We start from the raw sequence: 23003 nt of genomic DNA, 5'->3' as shown, positions 1-23003 counted from the left end.
ACATAAAATCTTCCAGTAAGATTTTGTTGTTACTAAAAATGTTTTTCTCCTTTAAAGAAAGAAATTACTGTCAAAAGACTATGCTGTAAAATCCATTTTGCTTACTCACAGAGGAGTATCAGAATGACCAGTAAACTCACCCTAAGTTGAGGAACACAGAGACAGTGGGGATTATAGCCTAGGTTGTTTATTGTCATATAAAAATGTGGCAACTGTCATTCTTTGGCTGTGTTTCAAGTGGATATTTCTTGCTTCCCTCATCTTTAAGCTTTAACAAATGCTCAGCTAGGCAATTTTCACAAAGTCAATCAATGATGAACTCAAAGCCTTAATGCAAGATGAGACACGTTTGCTTCCCAAGGTCAAGATGTCAGAAAATGCAAGGCCAAAATCACCTTAATCACCTTACTTCTTAGGTTTATCTTCTAAACCTTATTGGCTCTATCCCTGCCTCCAGTCTCGAAGCAGCATTTATACACCTGGTATTTAAATAGATATTCATCTCCTGGTTAGAAAATTTATGCAATGCAAATATCATTGGATTTAGTAAAAAGTGACAAATCCTAATCAACAGAATCTCCACTTACATTGCAAGTGAAAGGGTCTAAAACAGAGAACTCCAATCACACACAATTACTCATTCATTGATCTTCCCACACCATTGAACATTTCTATATGATGGAACTTCCACTCACTTCTTGGTGCCTGCCAACCCTCCAGATTATTACAGGACCATTTTTGGCCACGCACTACACCTTAGACACCTCAACTGCCTTCTCTTCTGTCACTCATTTCAGCCGAGATGTAAACTACGGCTGAATGGTCCACTATTTTCATGCTAACGGCACTTCAATATTTTTCATCTGCCTCTTCTTGCACATCGGCCGAGGTTTATACTACGCTTCATTTACATTTCTAGAAACCTGAAATATCAGCATTATTTACTCACAACTCTGGCAACAGCATTCATAGGCTTCTTGCTCCTAGGAGGCCAGATATCATTCGAAGGTTCTACAGTAATTACCAATCTACTATCAGCCATTTCATATATTGCAATTGATCTTGTACAATAAATCTGTGCAGAGGTGGATTCTCTTTCCTCTTACCTTGTCTTTTGAAACTACGACTCTCCTAATGTCTAAGGTCAACTGTTCCATCCCGAAGGACATCTTCCATGGGTCTGCAACACTTGGCCCAGTCGATGAGTTCCCCAAGGGACTGCCTAAATGCACAAGTTCCAGCAGCCAGTGACTGTCCCCCACTACTAGGGCTATTAATAAGCCTCTGGTTAGCAAGCTGCAGAGATAGATTTAACTCTTCTTGTTTATCTTTTCAGCAGCAAAATCCTGAAGAAATACAAATGTTTTCCTGTTATTATCATCTAGGAATTCAGTCTTGCCATGGGAAAGACAGACTAAAATGTCCACACAGGAACGATGTACTCCTCTATTCAGCAAGATAGATAATAAAGAGCTTGAGAAAAGCAGGATGGATGAAAAACATTGAAAGTCAGAACCACAGCAACGCAAACTTCTCCCACACAGCCTGGCAAAGGCTCCTCCCCTGTCTCAAAGGGATTATTGCCTCAAGCTAAAAGACTTATTCATTCTCCATGTCTTCTCATGGTGGCATCTCCATTTCAGCCACCAGCTGCCATGACGTCCTTTCTCTCTTGCTCCCTTCAAGTACTCACAGCTCCTCTAACAATGGATCTGAGACCCAGAAGCCTTGATCAAAGATGATCAGCTTTGGATGACGACAAAACAAAGTGATGTCAAGGTCAGCAGATTACAGGCAAGACAATTTAATACTCACCCTTAACACCCTGTCACCCTTAAGAGATTTTCATTCATTTCTTCGGTCTCAGAAGTCAACATGGCATCTCAGCTTGATGTTCAGCTTCATTGCTTACTTGTCCTATCTTTTCTAAGACAACTGTCCTAAGTTATTTAGAAGGAAGCAAAAATTGTCCAGTAAGACAATGAATACAGCAAGGTAGAGAAAAAGTAGAAAAGCAAAGATAATCACTATCTCTCCTCCCCATACACAAAAAAGCATTTTAGCCCAATCCCTTCTGCAAACTGAAGGCAAACTGAGGGGTCATGAGAGGATGCGACTCTTCCCAAGTCTCACCATCAATAGCAGAGTTGGACCAACCAAGGTTCTCAGGGTTTCCCCTGCTGAAAAGCAGGGCCTCAATAAAGGACCAGCTGAATCAACAAAAGGGAGTGGCTTACTTAAGAACAGTCTGGGCACAGAAACTCTACTGCTCCCCTCCCTTCTGACCACAGGTTCTTATGCATACCAGGAGCATTCAAGAACAGAGGGGACAAAAGATCATAAAGGTGAGACAAAGTGCAAGGACAGCAGAACATCAGATGGTTTCAACTGTTCCTTGGTCTCTAAAGCATCAACAGTTCAGTCTACCTTAACAGGCAAGAGGAATAAGCCACTGTCCATTGAATATACAATAAGATAAAAAAAAAAATCCACAGAGCACTCTGCAGTCTATCTAGCACTTTCCCATGTGTTATTTTATTTCATCCTCACAAAAGTCCTGTTTTGCAAGTAAAGAAACTGAGGACCAAAGAAGTCTTACCCAAAGTCACAGCTGGTAAACAACAAGGCTGGAAGTTGAGCCTACACTTCCAACTCCATATTCAGCACCTTCTACTCTACTTCCACCCAATGTTATTCATGACAAAAAGCCAAATATAACAGCAGACCAAAGGGCTGACTGAACCACAGCCTCCAGCCAGCTACACAATGACTAAAATCCCTGCTGGAACCCAAGGCAGGCTCTGCCTCCCCAGAACTCCAGGTCAGGATTACAGAGCAGGTTCAGACCAGCCCTCTGCTGAGAGGCAGGCTCTTCCCTCCCCTACAGGAACTCTGGGTTAATCACACGCCCCATAACAGCATGGCTAGAGTTAGACCTGTCAAGCACATTCGGCTCTTGGTGACACAACCCAGCTGTGCAGGCAGTTCCTGTCGAGGGAGCTCCAGACATTCCACACACCGTGCCATGGAAATGCAGGGAGGGATCAAGCTGTAAAGGGAGCTGGCAAGCCCAACAGAACTTTCCGTACCACATCTGTACTTTCGCACCAACAAGACAGTTTCAAATCAGGTCCTAACGAGCTACGCAGATTCTGCCTCCAAGGACAGGCTAGAAACTGACAGTGGAGGTCCCTTCTGGAAAATGGGATCAAAGGAACTTCAAATTGAACTTTTACCATTGGCATTCATATTCCTTTCATAGTATTTTTGAAAACTAGATCAAAATGAAATCTAAAAGCCATAAAGATTATAGCCTACACTGGAAAGTGGAGAAGGCAAAAAGAAACTAACAGCAGATGAAGTAAACTAATCACACAAGAAAACTGTTTTAAACAAAAGCTTTAGAAACACTGAACTAAACATAAGACGCTTATAAAGTATAACAAGATTCTTATTTACAAATTTTACAAAAAATTTCCCTTGACTGTAACCGAAGAAATTGAGCCATTTTTGAGGCAGAAAAAGTCTTTAGTACTTATTCTGTTAGGCATTTTCACATATTTTTATCTCATTTAATCTTAACAACCATGGAATAAAAATATTATCCACAAGTAATAGATCAGGAAAGAAGCACTCAGAGAAGCTGAGTGGCTTTCACACAGCTGCACAGCTACCAACTCTTAGAGTGTAAAGACCAAAAGGGATAATCTAGAAATACAGACACGTTCTAAAAAAGCAGCCACTGCTTCTGAATAAAGGCAACCTGCACCCATGAAAGAACCCAGACACCAGTCCTTTCTTGAGTGGGTCACAGGCTGCCTATGGAGTACGTGTGTTCACAATGCTGTTTCCCATATTTACGATGAAACTGACACGCCCTCCACAGTGGCAAGAGCACACAGATGTTTTCACAAAGTGCTGACGGACTTACAATGATCTATCCATTTTCCTCTCTCAGCCCCTGCTGCCACTAAAGGCTGCATTTGAGAGATGCCCAACTGACTGGGAGATGAGAACAGAGGGGCTACCCTGGAACCTGGCCACAAGGAAGACCTGATGTGTTTACAGTGTGAGCTCACTCACAACTTCAAATGTATCACCATCATGCTCCAACATCTAAGTCCTCAGGTGCCTGACATAAGGAAGCACAATTTAAATGCAGCAACAGCCAATGATCATTAACGTTTACTGAGCTCTTTTAGAGCACAAGGAACTATGGTAATTGTCTCCCATGTTAATACTCACAGCCACCACCTCTCATGTTAGATGCTGTTATTGCTATTTCATATATGAAGAAGCTGAGCTTTAGCAAGTGGTTCAATTGGATAGAGGCCAACCTGTAAGGAGTAAAACTTAAGCCTATGAGCTTATGACTCCTAAGTCAGAATCACATCCACTTCACTTAGGCCTTTCATAAAATATGCTTCATGGTCTTTTTTCCCCCTCAAGTATTCTCTTTGTAGTTTCTTATTAAAGTCATGGACCAAAATGTCCAAATGGAAGAGGCAAAATTGTTATACTGATGGGCTAGCAAGACAAATGGCATTATAAAATACTGGAAATAAGAACATAAAATCTGCGACCAAGGCAAGAAATGCCAATTCTACCAATTAGTACCCACAAATATGCCTGTTATCATGAATGACCATCCTGGAAGTTCAAGCACTGAAGTTCTTGCTGGGTTTTGGATGGTCATGAATTATTCTTCAATCCCAGGCATCTCAAAAATGGACATAATATCGGTGGACTAGGCTCACTTCCCCTTCTTTAGCATCATTAACCTCACTTATCCCCTGCCTGTTTAACGTGAAAACAGAGACTTTCCCAGAAAGAAACTTTGAGGCTGAAATTCCCTCAGCTCCAGGGGAACAAAAAAAACCTCCCTATGCCCTTTTCAGTAGATAACCGGCTAGCCTTTGAAGTTTCAGGCATAATGCTGCATTCTAAGACGAATCACCTTTTTGTACTAACACACAGCCAACTTTACTTTCAGAGCAGTAATACACAGAATAAGAATGATAGCCTTGTGGGGCAGTCGTTACTGACTCTGCTACATGACCAAGCTCAAATCAGTGACCTTCCAAAGCCTAGATGAGGTTTCACAAAGGGTAGCTGGGAACCACATGCAGTCTAGGAACACCAAGCTATGTCTAAGCACCTCAAAGAGCAGCAGAACTCCATTAGGGAAAAATCTCATTTTGCCCAAACATTGTAGACCCTGTAATAAATATACTCTTCATTTGTCATCCTTATTTAGAAACTAACACAGGATCATGTTCCTAAGTCTTGCCCTAAGATCTGCTTACAATGCTTTTCATTTGAAATCATATATTTTCAAATCAAAAAAAGTTTCTATAAATTATACATAATCCAGCACTGCCTAGGACCAGACAAAGACAATAAACCAAATTTCAGTTACCTCCATCAGCAAACAGTCTGCCCATAATTTTGTCACAAATTGAAGAGCCTTCTCCCATTCCATCTGCTCAGCAAACTTTCATCTTCCCGAAGGGCTCTTTTAATGTACTTCTAAAGCTGCTTCTGTTGCAAGTACTAACTGCTACACACTGACTCCGCAATGACATTCTCCCAGAATGCCACTGGATCCCTCAGGGGCTCAGGGAAACGAACTTGAAAGAAGTTGAAGTAGGACGTCCCCCTCTTCCCAGTCTCCTCTCTCAACACAGCTTCCCTCCAAGAGACCTGCTTCAAAAGTCCAGACCCAATGATATCACAGATGACCTCACAAACCTCCAGTTTAACTCTTTAAGAGCCAGATGGCAAGCTGACAGCAATCAGAAAAGGCAACAGTCTAAGTTTATTTGGGGTGGTTGCCGTTTAAGGGAAAGGAGACATTTGTCCAGCGTCGTTCAAAACAAAGTAACTTCGGCACTGTTTTAATCGCACTGAAGTTTTTTGAAGAATTATTCTACAGACTGCAATTTCCTACAGCACACACAGTCTGGTCCTAAATAAATGACTGAAATAGACAACAAAATAGATTTCAGTTATTTACATTATATACAATTCAGCTGTTAAATTCACAGTTAATCTTATATAATTTGTGTTGTTCCATTTTCATTTCTAGTTTTGTTTTTTCTGCTCGTGGATGTGAACATATTTATTGTCCTGTTGTCCAAAGCCTGCTTCAGACATGTAAGTGGCCAGGCAACACTCACAGCTGTCAGACACAGGCAACAACTGCCACAGAAGCATCTGGACAACCAGGGACAGACAGCAGGAGCTGGGATCCACTGGAAGCCGTGGCTGCCAGACCTAACCAATGGATGGCAGAGTGTGCATCAGCCTCTAACAGCAAAAGGAAACCAGCCTTACTTCAGTTTCTTTTCCATGCTTTTCCTTGGGCTCCTGCTATTTCTGTTGGGATAAGGGGATTATGAGGATGTGGAGATTTAAAAGATTAAAAAATATTTTCTAAACAGGAGTAAAAATTATACACTTGAAGAACATGTAACATGTCCTTTTAAGAATGTTCTGGTTCACCAGAAAATGATTATACTTAGCATGCAGTAATTTAATTTCTAAATATATACCCAGAAGTTCAAATATATAGAGAAGTTCTTCCATGTGTACACAAAAAGCCACATGAAGGCTATGTGCTCACTGCCATGCTGTTTGACATAACAAGACAGTCAAAATGCCCATAAATAGAAAAATGAAAACATAGACTAGAATGTGTTCATATAATGAATACTATATAGCAATTAAGCTAAAACTAGGCTGAGTCAATAGGAATGAATTTCAAGTACTGAGAAAAAAAATGTAAAGATAGAAAGGGACAATCTAAAAACACAGAGATGTCCTAAAAAAGCAGCCACCACTGCTGGGCAAAGGCAACCTGCACCTATGAAATAACCCAGACACAATGGCCAGTTTCACAAAAGGAAACAAGAAGATAGCATGTGTACGAAGTTGAAAAACATGTGGAACAGCACTGTATAATGACTACAGATGCACATATCTATAGGAATGATAAATATCCACAGCTCAAGGTTACTTTGCCACCTCAGGAAGGAAAGAGAGGAATGGGAACCAGAGGCAAAAAGAGGAGAGGAGTTTTCAATTCATCTGAAATGCTTTTATTTCCTAAGTGGGCCGATGAGATCACAGGTGTTTATTATTGTCTACACTGTCTGGTATGCCTAAAGTGCTACAGAAGCTTAGAAAGCCAACTGCATAATGGCTACAACCTCTTGGGAGTGCAGCAACAACTGTTCTGTCTGGACAATTAACAGAACAGGAGGCAAAGAGGTTAACAATTCCCTTTATTCTTATCTCTCAAGTCCCCAGATCCAAGCAGCTGCTGCTACTTCTGCAATGGTTTAGCTTCTTCTATCTGGTATGTCACCCTGCTCCACGCCACCCACAACCCTTTACATATATCCAGCTCATTCTTCACAGTCCACCTCAAAAGGCAGCACTCCCATAAGGGCCTCCATTACATCCCACGATGCAAGTAGCCTCCACCTCAGAACTGTAGAGCCTGGCCCTCTGTGCTCTGCACGAGTTATTTCTGAAGTTACCTGATCTGCCTGTTTGGGAGACACCTTAATATCTACTGTAGAGCAGCTGCTCACCAAGTTCTTCATTCAACAAAAACTGAGTGCCCAATACGCGGTGGCCATTGTGCCAGGGGTTCTCTGAGTCCCAAAACTTAGAACTTGAGAAGACCACGGCCTGCCAGAAGGGACAGGCCTGTAGCTAAGTATAATATTACGTGCTAAACCTAAAATAGTTGCTAAGTAAATGCCAACTACGAATAATGAACTTTTTATGATTGTTTCACAATAGTAACTATTCAGTACATCTTGTTTTCTCTATACTAAAGACTATAATATTACTCTTGACAAGAAAATGTCACCTTTTTTGCCTTGAGGTGGCACTTTCAAATAGAGTAATCATAAAGACAATAAAAAAAACTATCATTAAACCTCCTCACAGTCAAGGAATTGAAGGCTCTTGGAATTATTATTACAGACAAAGAACATCTCAAGTTGATTTTACCACAGTCCATTCATACTGGGTGACTTTGAAGAAGTTTAAAAGACAATATTTCAAGCACCGTTATTACTGATAATAACAGCCAACATTTATTGAGTATTCGTTAAGTGCCAGTAAATTATGACCCCTTTTCCCAGATAAAGAATTTGGTGTTTAGAGAGAGAATTGACTACAATTTGAACCAAAGGAGTCTGACCTAAGAACCCACACTCTTCACCACCAAACGATACTGTTTTCTAAGCAGGAAAGTGAATCAATCCCTATTGGTATAGTTTGGATGGACTCCCCACACCAAAGACAACACAAGAAATAATTCCCAGGTTAACAGCCAGGAGCACTCACTTTTACAAACCTCTGTTAAGAGAATCCTCCCCTCCAAAAGCAGAGTTACCTTTAACGGGTCCACTCCCCCTGAGAACAAGGACTGTCTCAACTTTGTATTCTGCCTCTAAGCAACTTCCAGTAAATGCCTCTCAAACTTTCAAGTGTTCATGGATCACCTGGGAAATTGTTAAAATGGAAATTTTGATTGAGTAGTTCCAGGGTGATGTCTGAGAGACACGTTTCTAATCAGGTCCAGGTGATGTCTATTAGTTTGAGGCCCACACCTGGGAATAGCAAGGGTTTGAGAACCTAAGCTGCACATCAGAATCACCTGGGAAGCTTTTAAAGCTATCACTGTCCAGGTGCCACTTGAACAAATAGAATCTCTGACAGTGAAGAGTGGAGATGAGAAGTTTACAGAGCTCCCCACATGATTCTAATGTGCAATCAAGTTTGAGAACCACTGTACTGCAGCTTTAATACTCCATGGTTTGGTCCAAAGGTTTGGTCCATGGACCACTGTTGTAGACCAGTGCTTTGCAAACTTCCATGTGAATGTAAATCACTTGGACCTCTTGTTAAAATGCAGATTCTAATGTAGTAGGTCAGGGTGGGGCCAGGGATTCTGGATTTCTAATAAGCTCCCAGGTGAATGCTGTTGGGTGGCAAGAAAAATCTCAGGAGTTCAGTGTGTGTGATTTATAAGACTTTCCTTTCATAATTTTAGATTCAGAGACCAGTAGAATACCTGCAAACAGAGCTTCAGGCACAGGCATAAGACACAGCATATGAGGTAATTAGGAAATGGATGCATTTATCTAACAGCAGACAGGATTGAGTATAATATTAATTCTCATTAGCATTCATGAGAAACAGATTTACCTTCCCTTGAACCATGGCCACTGTCTGTCTCAAGTACTAAAAATGAAGGCTCTGCTAACGGCTTGAGCCAATTCAATATACAGACATACCTTGGAGATATTTCTGGTTCTATTCCAGAATGCTGCAATAAAGCAAGTATCACAATAGAGACAGTCATACACATTTCTGGATTTTCTGGTGCAAGAGTTAGGTTTACACTGTAGTCTACTCAGTGTGCAACAGCATTATGTCTAAAAACCACAGTGTACATACCTTCATTCGAAAACAAACTTTATTGCTAAAAAATGCCAATGATCATCTGAGTATTCAGCAAGTCCTAATCTTTTTGCTGATGGAGGGACTTGCCTCAATGTTGATGGCTGCTGACTGATCAGCGTGCTGGTGGTTGCAGAAGGTTGAGGTGGCTGTGGCAATTTCTGAAAATAAGACAAACGAAGTTTGCTGCATCAATGGACTCTTCTTTTCACATACCTGTGAGGCTGTTTGATAGTCCTTTACCCACCACAGAACTCTTGTTTCAAAATTCAACTCAGTTCTCTCAAACCCTGCCACTGCTTTATCAACTGAGTTTATGAAATATTCCAAATCCTTTGTAGTCATCTCAACGAGTTTCATAGTATTTTCATTAGGAGTAGACTTCATCTCAAGAAACCACTTCTTTATTCATGCATAAGAAGCAACTCCTCATCTATTAAAGTTTTATCATGACACTGCAGAAATTCAGTCACATCTTAAGGCTCCACTTCTCATTTTCTTACTATTTACACCAGATCTGCAGTTATTTCCTCTACTGGAAGTTTCAAACCTCTCAGTCATCCATGAAGGCTGGAATCAACATCTTCCAAATTCCTGTTCATGTTGAGATTTTGACATCCTCCTCCCACAAATCACAAATGTTCTTAATGGAATCTAGAGTGGTGAATCCTTTCCAGAAGGTTTTCAAATGACTTTGCTCAGATCCATTAGAGGAATCACTATCTATAGCGGCTATAGCCTTACACAATATATTCCTTCAAAAAGACTTCAAAGTCAAAATTACTCCTGATCCATGGTATGCAGAATGGATAATGTGTTAGCAGGCATGAGAACAACATCAGTCTCCTTGTACATCTCCATCAGAACTCCCAGGTGACCAGGTGTCTTGTCGATGAGTAGCAGTAATATTTTGAAAGATATCTGTTTTTTTCCCTCTAAGCAGTAGGTCTCAATAGTGGGCCTAAAATAGTGAGTAAGCCATGCTGTCAGCAGATGTGTTGTCATCTACTCTTTGTAGCTCCATTTCTAGAGCACAGGCAGAGTAGATTTAAGCATTAATCTGAAGAGCCGTTTCAGAATGGCAAATAAGCACGAGCTTCAACTTAGTGTTACCAGCTGCATTAGCTCCTAACAAGAGTGAGCCTGTCCTTTCAAGCTTTAAGAAAAGGCAATGACTCCTACTCTCTAGCTAAAAAAGTCCTAGATAGCATCTTTTTCCAATAGAAGGCTGTTTTATCACCATTGAAATTTTGTTGTTTAGTGTAGCTACCTTTATCAGTTATCCTAGCTAGATGTTCTGGATAACTTGCTTCAGCTTCTATATCAGTATTTGTTGCTTCACCTGGTACTTTTACCTTAAACCCCGTAAACCAACCTCTGCTAGCGTCCAACTTTTCGGCTGTAGCTCCCTCACCTCCCTCACCTCCCTCAGCTCCCTCAGCTTTCACAGAACTGAAGAGAGTGAGAGCCTTGCGTTAGCTTTGGCTTAAGGAAATGCTGTTGCTGATTCGATCTTCTGTCTAGACCATTAAAACTTCCTCTATATCAGAAATAAGGCATTTCTCTTTCTTATTATACATGTGTTCAATAAAGCAGCACTTTTAATTTCCTTCAAGAACTTTTCGTTGCATTCACAGCCTGGCCATTTGGTGCAAGAGGTCTAGCTTTCAGGGTATTTTGGCTTTCAACACACCTTCCTCATTAAGTTTAATTCTTTCTTGATTTTTATTTAAAGTGAGAGACATGAGACTCTTCCTTTCACTTGAACATTTAGAAGCCATGCAGGGTTATTAACTGTCCTAATCTCAATATTGTGTGTCTCAGGGAATAGGGAAGCCCAAAGAAAGGCAGTGAGAGGGGAAACAGCTGGTTTGGTGGAGCAGTCAGAACACACAAAACTTATTAATAAGGTTTGTCGTGTTATATGAGCATGGTTTGTAGTGCCCCCAAACAAAGACAATAGTAACATCAAAGATCTCTGACCACAGGTCACCATAACAGACATAACAGTAATTTAAAAAGAGTCTGAAATATTGAGATAATTACCAAAATGTGACACAGAGACACAAAGTGAGCACCTGCTTTTGGAAAAACGGCACCACCAGACCTGTTTGAGGCAGGGTTGCCACAAATTTGTAATTTGAATAAAAAGAAGAGTATCTTCAAAGAGCAGCAAAGCAAAGTGCAATAAAATGAGGTTTGCCCGTAGCTCTATTTCAGTTTATGGAGAGCTTATAAAGCGAAAAAGAAGATTAAAGTACTGTAAACAAGTCCATTTTAGTTCAGGCTAATTTGTCCTCCTATGTAAAACACCTTCAGAGAACAATTTACTTATGGAAAGTCCCTGTCTTTTTTCCTCCCTTTCCTCCCCAAACCAAGGCTCAATGGATAACATCCAGTGTTGCAAATGTGGTGGTGAGTGACCTCTGCTGAGATGAATGTTATCACTTCCTTTAAAAGTTAAATATTGTACTGATATATGAATAAAATATTGTTGTACAATATTTTATTGCATCTGGATCAATTAAAGTATTAACCACCATTCCAGTTTTTATTTAGACCTATGATACTCCTTGTAATCACTTATACCTCCAATGCCCTGTATCATTTAATGTCATTCTTTGACCAAAGATCATCCAAATAACAGGTGCCCCACCATGCTCTTCACACCGATATCCACCAATATGCAGAAAATTACTTTGGTTTGTTTAAGGTTTAAACCACAGAATTAGAATGTCTCCAGGAATAGCTATTTCAAATCCAGGACCATTTCCTGAAGTCATCACTAATTTATAGAAGATGCACCAAACAGACAGGGAGGGCACAAGACCACCAAGGCCAGAGGTCTCTGAAGAGCACCAAAAGAACAATCAGTGACCAGTGCACTTAGCTTCCATCCTGAGCTCCCCGATAATCGACCCACTGTTGGAGAAGGGAGAAAGCACAGAAAAGCTGCCAGGAAACTGACCTTAGAGGGCACATTTTTTACAGAGATGGCATTAGAAGGATACATGAGCAAGATCTAAGTGCTCCTGTGTGTGAGCCTCTCACAGTCCCATCCTCAGCCCACTCCTTGCCCTTGAGAGCTTTCTCATGCTCACAGCTGCAAGTCTCATGTCTACAAGGGTGACTCCAAAGTCTCTCTAGTGACTTTCAGTCCCATATTCCCCCCAGCCCTACACAAAGAACCCTCTCTCTCCTCCAATTCAACCTCTTTAAATATGATCCCACTAGGCGTTCTCCTATCAACCCTGCTGCTTCCCCCAACTCTGGTGGAGGGGTTCTTGCTCCAACCAGTCACCCATGCTTAAACTCTCATAAGCATTTTGACTCAGCTCCACGTGTCCTAGAGTCAAACATTCATCGAATCCTTGCATTTTTCTTTTTACCAGGCTGTCTCTTATCTGTTTTCTTATTCCTTAGACTCTTACTCAGACTACTATGAAACCCATGATAGGTTTAAAATAAATATTCACAAACTATAACTTAGCAAATTCTTACAACAACATTGTAAATTGTTTGATAAGTCTATTTCCATCTTAACAATAAGAAATCAGAAGTTCCACGAATGAAAAGACCTGCCTGAGATCAAGCTGCCAGGAAAAAGGATGGCTTTACCGCCTATTTTCTGTCTCAGCTCTCTAAGTTATTCTGCCTACCACAGTGCACTGTGTTTCATAGAGAGTGACTCCTAAGGAAGCGGCATAGTAAGTGTCTGATGCAGGGGTTCTGTCCATGGCTGAGAGGCAGGATAACTTTTCTTCAGGTTACTATTATTGTTGATATTCATTTGTATTTAATTAGCACCTACTGTATACCAGACATTCTTAGGGCACTTGACTTTCTTTTCTTGATTTTTGTTTCATCTGATTAATCTTGTTTGCTCCTCCTTCCTTTACAAGATAGGTATTATTAATTTCATTTTACACTAGTAAGGGGTCCCAGATTTTATGTATTTATTCATAATTACACATCTACAAAGTGAGACAATTTGAAACCAGGAATAACTGGCTCTGAAACCTAGAAGAGCCTCTAACCAGCATCAATGAGCAGGAACTCTTTCATGGTTTAAAAAAAAAAAATTAGCCAAGGGCAGTGGCTCACGCCTGTAATCCCAGCACTTTGGGAGGCCAAGGCAGGCAGATCACAAGGTAAGGAGTGGGAGACCAGCCTGACCAACGTGGTGAAACCCTGTCTCTACTAAAAATTCAAAAATTAGCCAGGTATGGTGGCATGCGCCTGTAATCCTGGCTACTCAGGAGGCTGAGGCAAGAAAATCACTTGAACTTGGGAGGCAGAGGTTGCAGTGAGCTGAGATCACACCATTGCACTCTAGCCTGGGTGACAGAGAGAGGATCTGTCTGAAAAAAAAAAAAATTTACCATTATAACTACTTTGGAAAGAAGCCAGAAAGAGAAAAATGAGAACCTCTTTTTTGACTGAACAAATTTAAAATGTAAAAGAAAAGGATTGAAGAGATTACTGAAGGAACAGCGACCTGCTTATGAACCCATCAGGTAGTCAAGCTTCCCACCACTAATGGTAGAAGAAAGCCGGGAGCTCTGTGGGCAGCCAGATCGTTCCAATTTCACAACATCCAAATGCTGTTCTCTGTCACTAGCTTCACTAATGTCACATTATTTTAATTCATTCTTTTAATATTTACATATTATAATAAAGTGACTTCAAGTTTAAACCAGGATGTTGAAACAATTTTTCAAATCGCATTTCAACAAATTTCTACTTATTTTGCATAAATTCTTCCTAAGCAGACAAACATTAGAGAAAAACTGGGGAAGAAAGAGAATAAATTTCCAAACACTGCATTCCATTTGAGAAGGGGGAGAAACAAATAAGAGCAAGGCACAAAAAATCCCCACAAATGTCAAATTAGAGTGAGCTGAAGACACTGAAGCGCTTCCCTCAGGCAGATCAGCCGCACACAGATGTAATTCACCTGTTCTGCCGTACCCATTGGTATCCTGAGCAAGATCTGAAAGAAAAACTAGGAAGCTGAGATACAAAATAGATCTATCACACTACAAAAGTTATTTCAAAAATCAGCTTCCTATATTTTAGAGAACCTAAAAACAAGTTCCTACCATGTCACTGTATTTGCTATTTCTTTCTCTCCTGTCCAAACCCAAGCTCAATGGAAATGGACAATATTCAACTCTGTTAATGGTCACAGTGACAACACTTGTGCCTTAAGAACTTACTGATTGAAGTTTTGGTCATCTGCTGATAAGCCGGTGAGCGAGAAGCACCCAGACACAAAGGAACCCATTGAAACATGTATAACTGTAAGTCTCTAATTATCCTTTCTAATTTTGGAGCCATGTGACAGGACTTCACACAGCACAGCTGAACCCGGTCAGCCTGAGTGCCATGAAGCTGGACCACACAGGGAGGGGATGCTCCTCATTGCTTCTTCATTAAAATACTGTGTTCCATGTTCAGGGTGAGCTGTTTCTGGCTGACGTGGCTCACTGGTCAAAAGGCAGGCAGAGCATCTGGGAGAATTTATTAGGTTGGTGCAAAAGTAATTGCAGTTTACCACTGAAAGTCATGACAAAAACCATAATTACTTTTGTGCCAACCTAATATTCCTGTCCAGATTTATTCCAGGATTTTAAGAGGCTTTTTCACCTTACAAAGAGTGAGGCACTTGATGTTACAAAGGTATGTAATATTTTTAAAGACAAATAGACAGGCACTCAAAAAAAATGTCTTTCTCAACTGGATACTAGAATATTATAAAATTGGAATATTTTCTTCTTTGACTTGAGTAGAGAGAGTGTTAGAGACAGAATGCTTGTTCTGCGGAAAGGAAAATTGCCTTGCTAAGAAAACTGTTTGTCTGGATGTTAATTTTTCCTTGTGGTACCTAGGAACAAGCATTCTGTCTCTAACAGACAGTAATAGGGAAGAACAATGTCCTTCTGGCCACCAAAGGATGGCTAAGCCCAACATTGGAAGGTATTCCTGAGAGAGAGAGGAATCAAGTGCCACAACACCCCAATCACCTTTCCCAACCTCTTGCCCCTTTCTTTAAATAAGCAATGCAGCCGAGAACAATGTCATCCTGTGTTCAAAACAAATGACCGTTGAATACTCTCACTGAAAATAACCTTTAATGGCAAAGTAAAGACACATCTTGAAACAGAATAGGATTTAAAAGTAAATCTAGGCAATACCAAAGCAAATACATTTTTGTTTTGTTTAGATATCTGATCTTGTTCTAAGATCTACCATGAAATCATTATAACTTGATCCAGTTCAGCATAGTTCAGTAAGAGCACAGGCTCTGGAGCCTGACTGCCTGTGTTTGAGGGCTGAGTATGTCACTTACCATCCATCTGTGTGACCTTGAGCAATTTACTTAACCTCTCTGTACTTCAGTTCCCTTATTTGGAAAATTAGAACACTAATAGTTTCCTTCTTCCTCCTAGCTCATGGTGAGAACTAAGCATCATGTGTTTACCAAATAAATAGAACCTATGGGCTACATAGGACACACAATTATGTTTAGAGACTAGCTAAAGCAATAATATTTTTTACGAGCTAATAACTAACATTGTATACATTAAAATCAATACTGAATTTCCTTGGATCATGTCTACCAAGTATCAAGGAGGTGTGATCAGGGAAGAATTCATTAGTCTTATTCCTTTTCTTTTGAGCTTTTCTCAGAGCTCACTTTACCCAATATGATCGACCCCCACCACTGGCAAGGAAGCAGGAGAGGCCAGTGAATGCAGATGGAATGTCAAGCATGGGCACTTCCTTTACTTATCACTTTTCTTTTGTAAATATATTACTACAATTGGATTTTTTATTTTCCTTTAATCTAACACTTGGGCCCTTGGTGCTTGGCTGAGGGATAGACTTAATACCTTGATGTCTACTTCCTTACCTCTGCAGAGGGATTTTTTTTTTTTTCTTTGAGACGGAGTTTTGCTCTTGTTACCCAGGCTGAAGTGCAATGGCGCAATCTCGGCTCACCGCAATCTCCGCCTCCTGGGTTCAGGCAATTCTCCTGCCTCAGCCTCCCGAGTAGCAGGGATTACAGGCATGCACCACCATGCCCAGCTAATTTTTTGTATTTTCAGTAGAGACGGGGTTTCACCATGTTGACCAGGATGGTCTCGATCTCTCGACCTTGTGATCCACCCGTCTCGGCCTCCCAAAGTGCTGGGATTACAGGCTTGAGCCACCGCGCCCAGCCTGCAGAGGGATATTTTAATGCAGATGAAATTTTAAAAGGCCAGCTCATTGATCGATTTAAAAATTTATGGAAACGTGTTTATTATTGACCTGGTAAATTTTCCCTCAAATTGAACGCATACAGCACCAACAACAACAAGAAGCAGCAGTTCTACATTTAGGACTTAGTTTCTTGGAAACAGACCATCTCAGACTTCTGGCTTATGGAGACATGGTATGAGAGAAATCAGATCAAAAGAAGAATAACAATACAAGAGACCCGGCACCTAGAACAGAGAATGACTCTGGCTTCGGAACCAGACAACTTGAATTCCAATACAGTATCTTTCACTAGAAAATCATGCAGCTCTGGGTAATATATCCCACAAAACTGGAATACAGATTCTGTACTAAAAAAGGCTATCTGAGACCCCTTCAAGTAGTAAAATGTGATAATTCTACAACCCGCAAAACTAACACAATTATTCTGTGACTGCAACTTCCCCAAATCACCCAGGAAGGCAGAAGGGGTAAAGAAAAATATGTTTTCCAGTTTCCCTAAAATTTCTTAGGATCATTAAACCTGCCCTACCTTTTAACCTTGAATAGAGACACACATCACAAAATAAAACTTCCTCGACATATAACCACTTATCATATGCCAACCTCAAAGAACACAAAATGGGGGGTCCTGCCAAGCTGTTCTGTCCAAGGCACGGGCAGGGCTCAGGGAAAGGTAGGGTGACCACCAGTCAGGAGTTGTACAGGACGAGTGCCCACGCTGGGGGAAAGGCGGCTGGGCGCATCTCCAAGGTGCTTGTCACTTAGCACTAGAATGTGGTCCTTTATCACTAGACAAGATCTCCTGGTTTGACAATGCAGGTGACACAGCTGAAACTTTACCTCAACACGGCCTGAAGGATACCCCTGTCTAAATCCGAGATGCTAAAATACCTTAGCCTACTCTGATACTCTCTCCAAACTATTTAACTCTGTCCATCCTCATGACTGGCACTCATGCTGGCCCAAATAATGACAACCTCCTGTTCTAAGTGCACAAGCTGCACATTTAATAAACCTCTCACCCAATTCCTTCACTTGTGTTCATCTCTTGGCTTCACTTACATCCACTCCCTGTGGCTTCTGCAGTGAAGCCTCTCAGTTCAAAACTCTTCAGCTTTCAATTTTGGGATATATTACCATGTTTGGTCTTAATATAAACAACTTCCACTCACCCCAGAATACTGAGTGGAATTTCAGTGAAATTATATGCATACCTGTCCTACAGCATTTTATCACAATTTGCAGTCCTCAGAGATGACGGCGAAAGGGGAAGATTAAGGTGGGACCCTCCACTGAGGGGCACCCCATCTCAGGGACACTGTTTTCAGGGATGCCTCCCTCTTCAGGACTCTTCCACTGAGAGACAGTCTGATCTCACAGATACAGGAAGTCTAGACATGGACTAACCAGGCAACCAGTTCATATGCACACATTTACCCAGGCTCTGCTGCACACCACATCTTGTGCAAGGTACTCTGGTCTCTATTAACCTTTTAAATCTCATGGCCTCACAACACACTGGATCATTAACCCCATTTTGCAAATAAATAAATCAGGTTTCAGAAAAAAATAAGTGGCTTGCCCAAGTAATTCAGACCAAAGTCTTGTGGTTTGGACACCTTGTTCTTTTTATTCTCACTGTGACCCAGTAAGACAACTAATATTCACAATCCATTTTCACAAAGAAATGCATAGCTACAATGTCACAAGGTGCCAATCCTGAATTTGCCCATCCAATCAACTATAAACCTACAAACTGGTTATGGAAAATGCTCACCACAGGGCAGACTGCTCAAAAAGAGAGGTTCATTGAAAACCTGTAATATGAATAGGAAAGCACTGGCATTATTTCATATAGCTTTAAACAGCTTTAAAATAGTTTATCACCATTTAACTCCCCAACCAGCTACACACACACACACACACACACACAAACATATCAAAACAAAATTCATAAAATTGTCACAGGTAGATAACCTGAGGATGACAAGCATGAAGAAATGAAACGCTGAATAACCCATAAATAGAAGTGGAATCCCCAAATGACAGGCATGGTGCATATAAGGTGCAGAATTTGTCATTTTAGCTCCCAGATAGACTAAAATCTTAAAGTAGAGAGAGAAAACAAACACGGAGCTTAGACCAAGATATTAGCTCCCTCATGCATCTGTCTAATCAGATTCTTCCTTCAACATCTCAGGAACAGGAAGACAGAAGAGGACCTCTCAAAGGCCTGGAAGAGACTTTGCTGACTGTATAGTCCAACACTTTAGTTTCCAATTAAGGAATCTCTGAGCTAATTAAACAACCTGCTTAGAGTCATCAACCACCCTCAGTGCCAGACTAAAGCTACGATCTCTCAGTGTTCTTTTCACAGCAGCACGTTACTGCCATCACCAGAGCTGATACCTTACTCATCATCCCAAATGTTTGTTTGGTATCCAATTTTATATATAGCTATCCAGGAAATACCACAGACTACTAGAATGATCACAGTCTGCCAATTTGACAAACCACTAAGGCGTGTCCTGCCTGCCCTAAAACTCAAATTACTTTTTACTCACATCATTTGCTTATATTCACAGAAACTGACCAAATGATTTAAAAATATATTCCACACTCAGATTTCCCAAAGAAGAAATCCTACAGAAACCACCAGCATGAAATTAATGAGAATGGGACTAGTACCTTCCCCAGAAGGCAATCTCTGGGGTGCCTTTCGTGTAGATGGAGTGGCTGGCATCATTCAGCCCATTGGTGACCCCACTAGAATAGCTCATCACGATTCCACCATCTGCTGACACACTCAGGACATCCTGATGTCCTCCCACTGATGTTCTCTCCAAGAACTGTCCACCTTCTTTAATGCGCTGTTGTATCATTGGAGTGAGGGGCATTTCAAAGCTAAAATAGCTATCAGGCTCTGAGTATAACGTCTCCAAGGACTCTGCACTGTAGTATAAAGAAGTGTTGTCCAAAATGGTTTCAAACTGGGAGCTGTACACATCAGTGGAGTCCTCCGTATATCCAGGCCCAAGGATGTCTTCATCTTCCCCCTTAACCTGCTCCTCTTGTTCAGTGATCCTGAAAAGTAAATAAGAGTGAAGAATTCCAATATTAGGTTAATTTCTTTATTTTTCCCCCTTTAACTATATGAAAAGGACAACATTCTAGAGATCTAACTCTTGTATTCATTGACTTATATCTTAATATATTTGGAAAGGAAGCTACAAAGCATAATCAGGTTGAAAATTCTCAGCATGCACGTGGTTAGGACACTATAAATTCAATAAAGTTTCAAACTAGTTTGCTAGTGTGTGAATACATCTGGTTCAATGAATGTATGAAGAAAATATTCAATTCTCATTTTAGCCAACTATACTGTACACATTCAGAGGATTTGCAACTACCAGCATTCCTAATTATAACAAAAGCAGATAAATATATCATGTAAACTTGATACAGCAAAATTTCAGTAACAAATACACTAAACTTTCAGCAGTTTATTAATACCTTCTGATTTAAATAAGGCCAAATGCTCTCAAGCAGATGACTACAACAGAAGCCAAGAGCTGCCCCCTGCTGACAACAAAGCAGCATTGCAGAGGGATTTCAGGTCTAAAATTAGCCAATGAATGACCTAACAAAACTAACAGAAGCAAGGCTAACCAAAACCTTGAGAGATTAGAAATAGCTCAAAAGTCAACATACAGGGCGGGGCATTAATTTTGGCATACAAATGTGAACAATTAATATGCAGCATGTTTTTCGAATATTAAAAATGAACATTAGGATAACTAAGTAAAATTAAAAACTTGGGAGATAGATCACTAGAGCAAAAGGTCAAGAGTTAGAAAAACCAGAAGCTGAATTTTGGCTGTCTCAATTACTAGCTATATCACTTGAAGCAACTTTACTTAACATCTCTGAGCCTCAGATTCCTACGAACAGGAATAAAATAGAAATAGGAATTATCTATTAAGCATCTCATAAAAGTCATCCACATTCCCAGGTATCACTGGAATCCACATTCAACACTGCAGTTAGTGTGTTGTTTTTAAATACTGAAGGTCACCCATGGACCAAATGCTATGCTCTTTGTGGCTTCCCACTGCACTTGGAATAAATTGGACCATTCCTAAAATGATGTCCTCCCAACCCCTCCACACTCACTGCGCCCCACTTTCTCCCCTGCTTTTTTTTTTCCTCTTTTGCTCAGGCTGGGGTGCACTGGTGCCATCTTGGCTCACTGCAGCTTCCGCCTCCCAGGTTCAAGCAATTCTCCTGCCTCAGCCTCCTAAGTAGCTGGGATTATAGGCACATGCCATAATGCCTGGCTAATTTTTGTATTTTTAGTAGACATGGAGTTTCACCATGTTGGCCAGGCTGGTCTTGACCTCCTGAGAGACCTCTAACAGGTGATCCACCTGCCTCGGCCTCCCAAAGTGCTGGAATTAGAGGTGTGAGCCATTGCACCTGGCCTCCCCTGCTCTCCAGGCATCAGCCACACTGGTAGAGTTTCAAATCTTCGAACCTGGCATAGGCCTTGGCTTTGCACATCTGCATGAAGCACACACTAGTCAGGGAGCACAGCAGCCTCCTGTGCATATGCTGTGCCCTTCCTCTACCTGGAACATTCTTCCTACCCCCTCTCTGCCTGACAAACTCTTATTCCTTCCTTACATCTCAATGTAATTTCCATTTCCACAAAAAAGCTTTGCCCAGGCCATCAATCGAACTGGCCTCTCCCTTCCAAATTATTCTTTCTAGTAGGTCTCTGTTGTTTGCCTTCACAAAACCTAGCACAGTTGGTGATCCTATACCTATTAGCAGGTTTATATGATCAATGTTTATCTTCAGCAGTAAATTCCATGAGGACAGTGACCGTGAGCCTTATCTATTTTGAACATTCATTTATGCCCAGCATCTTGCAGTGTCAGGACATAGAAGACAACCAAAAAATATTTGTGGGAAGAAAAGAGGAATGAATTATTAATCTGAACAGCAATGTATTTTCCAGTGGGAATATAAACACGGAGCCACATGCCACATATCAAGGGTGCTTTGGAGGGATGTCTAGAGAGCTAATGGGTTGGGGAAGGGAAGCGGAAAGGATCCTGCTGGTGATCCCAAAGCAGCAGCACTCCCAGTGGGTTTGTTAACTGCAGAGGAAAAGGCATTTCCTTACACCGAACAAGAAAACAAAAAACAACCCTCAGCCTTGACACAGATGTTCTCCCTTATAAACTATAAAATACAGTGTCATGAGGACTGACAGAAGAAAAGACAGTACAAATTAGAAGTACGGTACACAACAAATGACTACAATCAAATGGGGTGAAGAAAGATGGGTCATGTCTCCCATTTATCCAGGGTCTAGGCTGGTGTAGATGTCAGAAATCCAGAGAAAAACCAGGAAATACCACATGACACCAAGTTTCACTTATAAAGTCCATAAATCTCGTAAGTGGGAGTTGAACAATAACAACATACAGGCACAGGAGGGAAACATCAACACCGGTGCCTGTCAGGGGGTGGGGGGAAAGGGAAGGGATAGCTTTAGGAGAAATACCTAATGTAGATGACAGGTTCCTGGGTGCAGCAAACCACCAGGCACATGTATACCTATGTAACAAACCTGCACATTTTGCACATGCATCCCAGAACTTAAAGTATAATAATAAAAAAGGTCAAAAATCAAAATATATGCTACTTATGAGAAGAAGAAATTCCCATGTGAATACCAGTGAACACCGAATTAGAAAGTCTACTTCTGAGGCCCTGAGATGTCATTTCTAAACATAGGAAGGGCCGGGCACAGTGGCTCACACCTGTAATCCCAACACTTAGGGAGGCTAAGGTGGAAGATCACTTTATGCCAGGAGTTTGAAACAGCCCAGGCAACATAGTGGGACCTCATCTCTACAAAGAGTACAAAAGTTAGCCAGGTGTGGTGGTGCACACCTGTAGTCCCCGCTACTCAGAAGGCTGAGGTGAGAGGATCTCTTGAGCCCTGGAGGTCAAGGCTGCAGTGAGCCATGATCACACCAGCACACTACAGCCTGGGAGACGGAACAAGACCTTGTCTCTGTAAAAATAAACAAACAAACAAAGATAGGAAATTGAGTGGGCCCAAACCCAGAACCTCTGTGTACATACATGTATGTAGGCTGGATTGAAGGTATTGGTGTTATACCCAGTTTCAACGCCTAAGTTGAAAGGAACAGCTACACAGGGCATGCCAAAAGAAT

General features: G+C 41.1%; 1 protein-coding gene across 15 annotated transcripts in view; it reads right to left on the bottom strand.

Moving 5' to 3' along the window:
- PSD3 (pleckstrin and Sec7 domain containing 3) overlaps positions 1-23003 on the bottom strand; it is a 553221-nt gene that overhangs the window by 319130 nt on the left and 211088 nt on the right. For 10 of the 15 annotated variants that reach the window (XM_017963724.4, XM_078347353.1, XM_054243785.2 and 7 more), the window contains one exon: positions 19441-19836. In XM_017963724.4, the coding sequence (XP_017819213.3) occupies positions 19441-19836 (396 nt within the window). Of the gene's footprint in view, positions 1-1106; positions 1347-1815; positions 2833-5419; positions 5686-19440; positions 19837-23003 lie in introns of those variants that run through there. The other 5 variants (XM_078347357.1, XM_078347359.1, XM_078347361.1 and 2 more) reach the window with 3 other exon arrangements.

This window comes from Callithrix jacchus, chromosome 13 (assembly GCF_049354715.1).
Source record: "Callithrix jacchus isolate 240 chromosome 13, calJac240_pri, whole genome shotgun sequence".
Lineage (NCBI taxonomy): Eukaryota > Metazoa > Chordata > Mammalia > Primates > Cebidae > Callithrix > Callithrix jacchus.
Note: the sequence above shows the minus strand (reverse complement) of the source record. Positions and strands in the feature narration are given on the sequence as shown.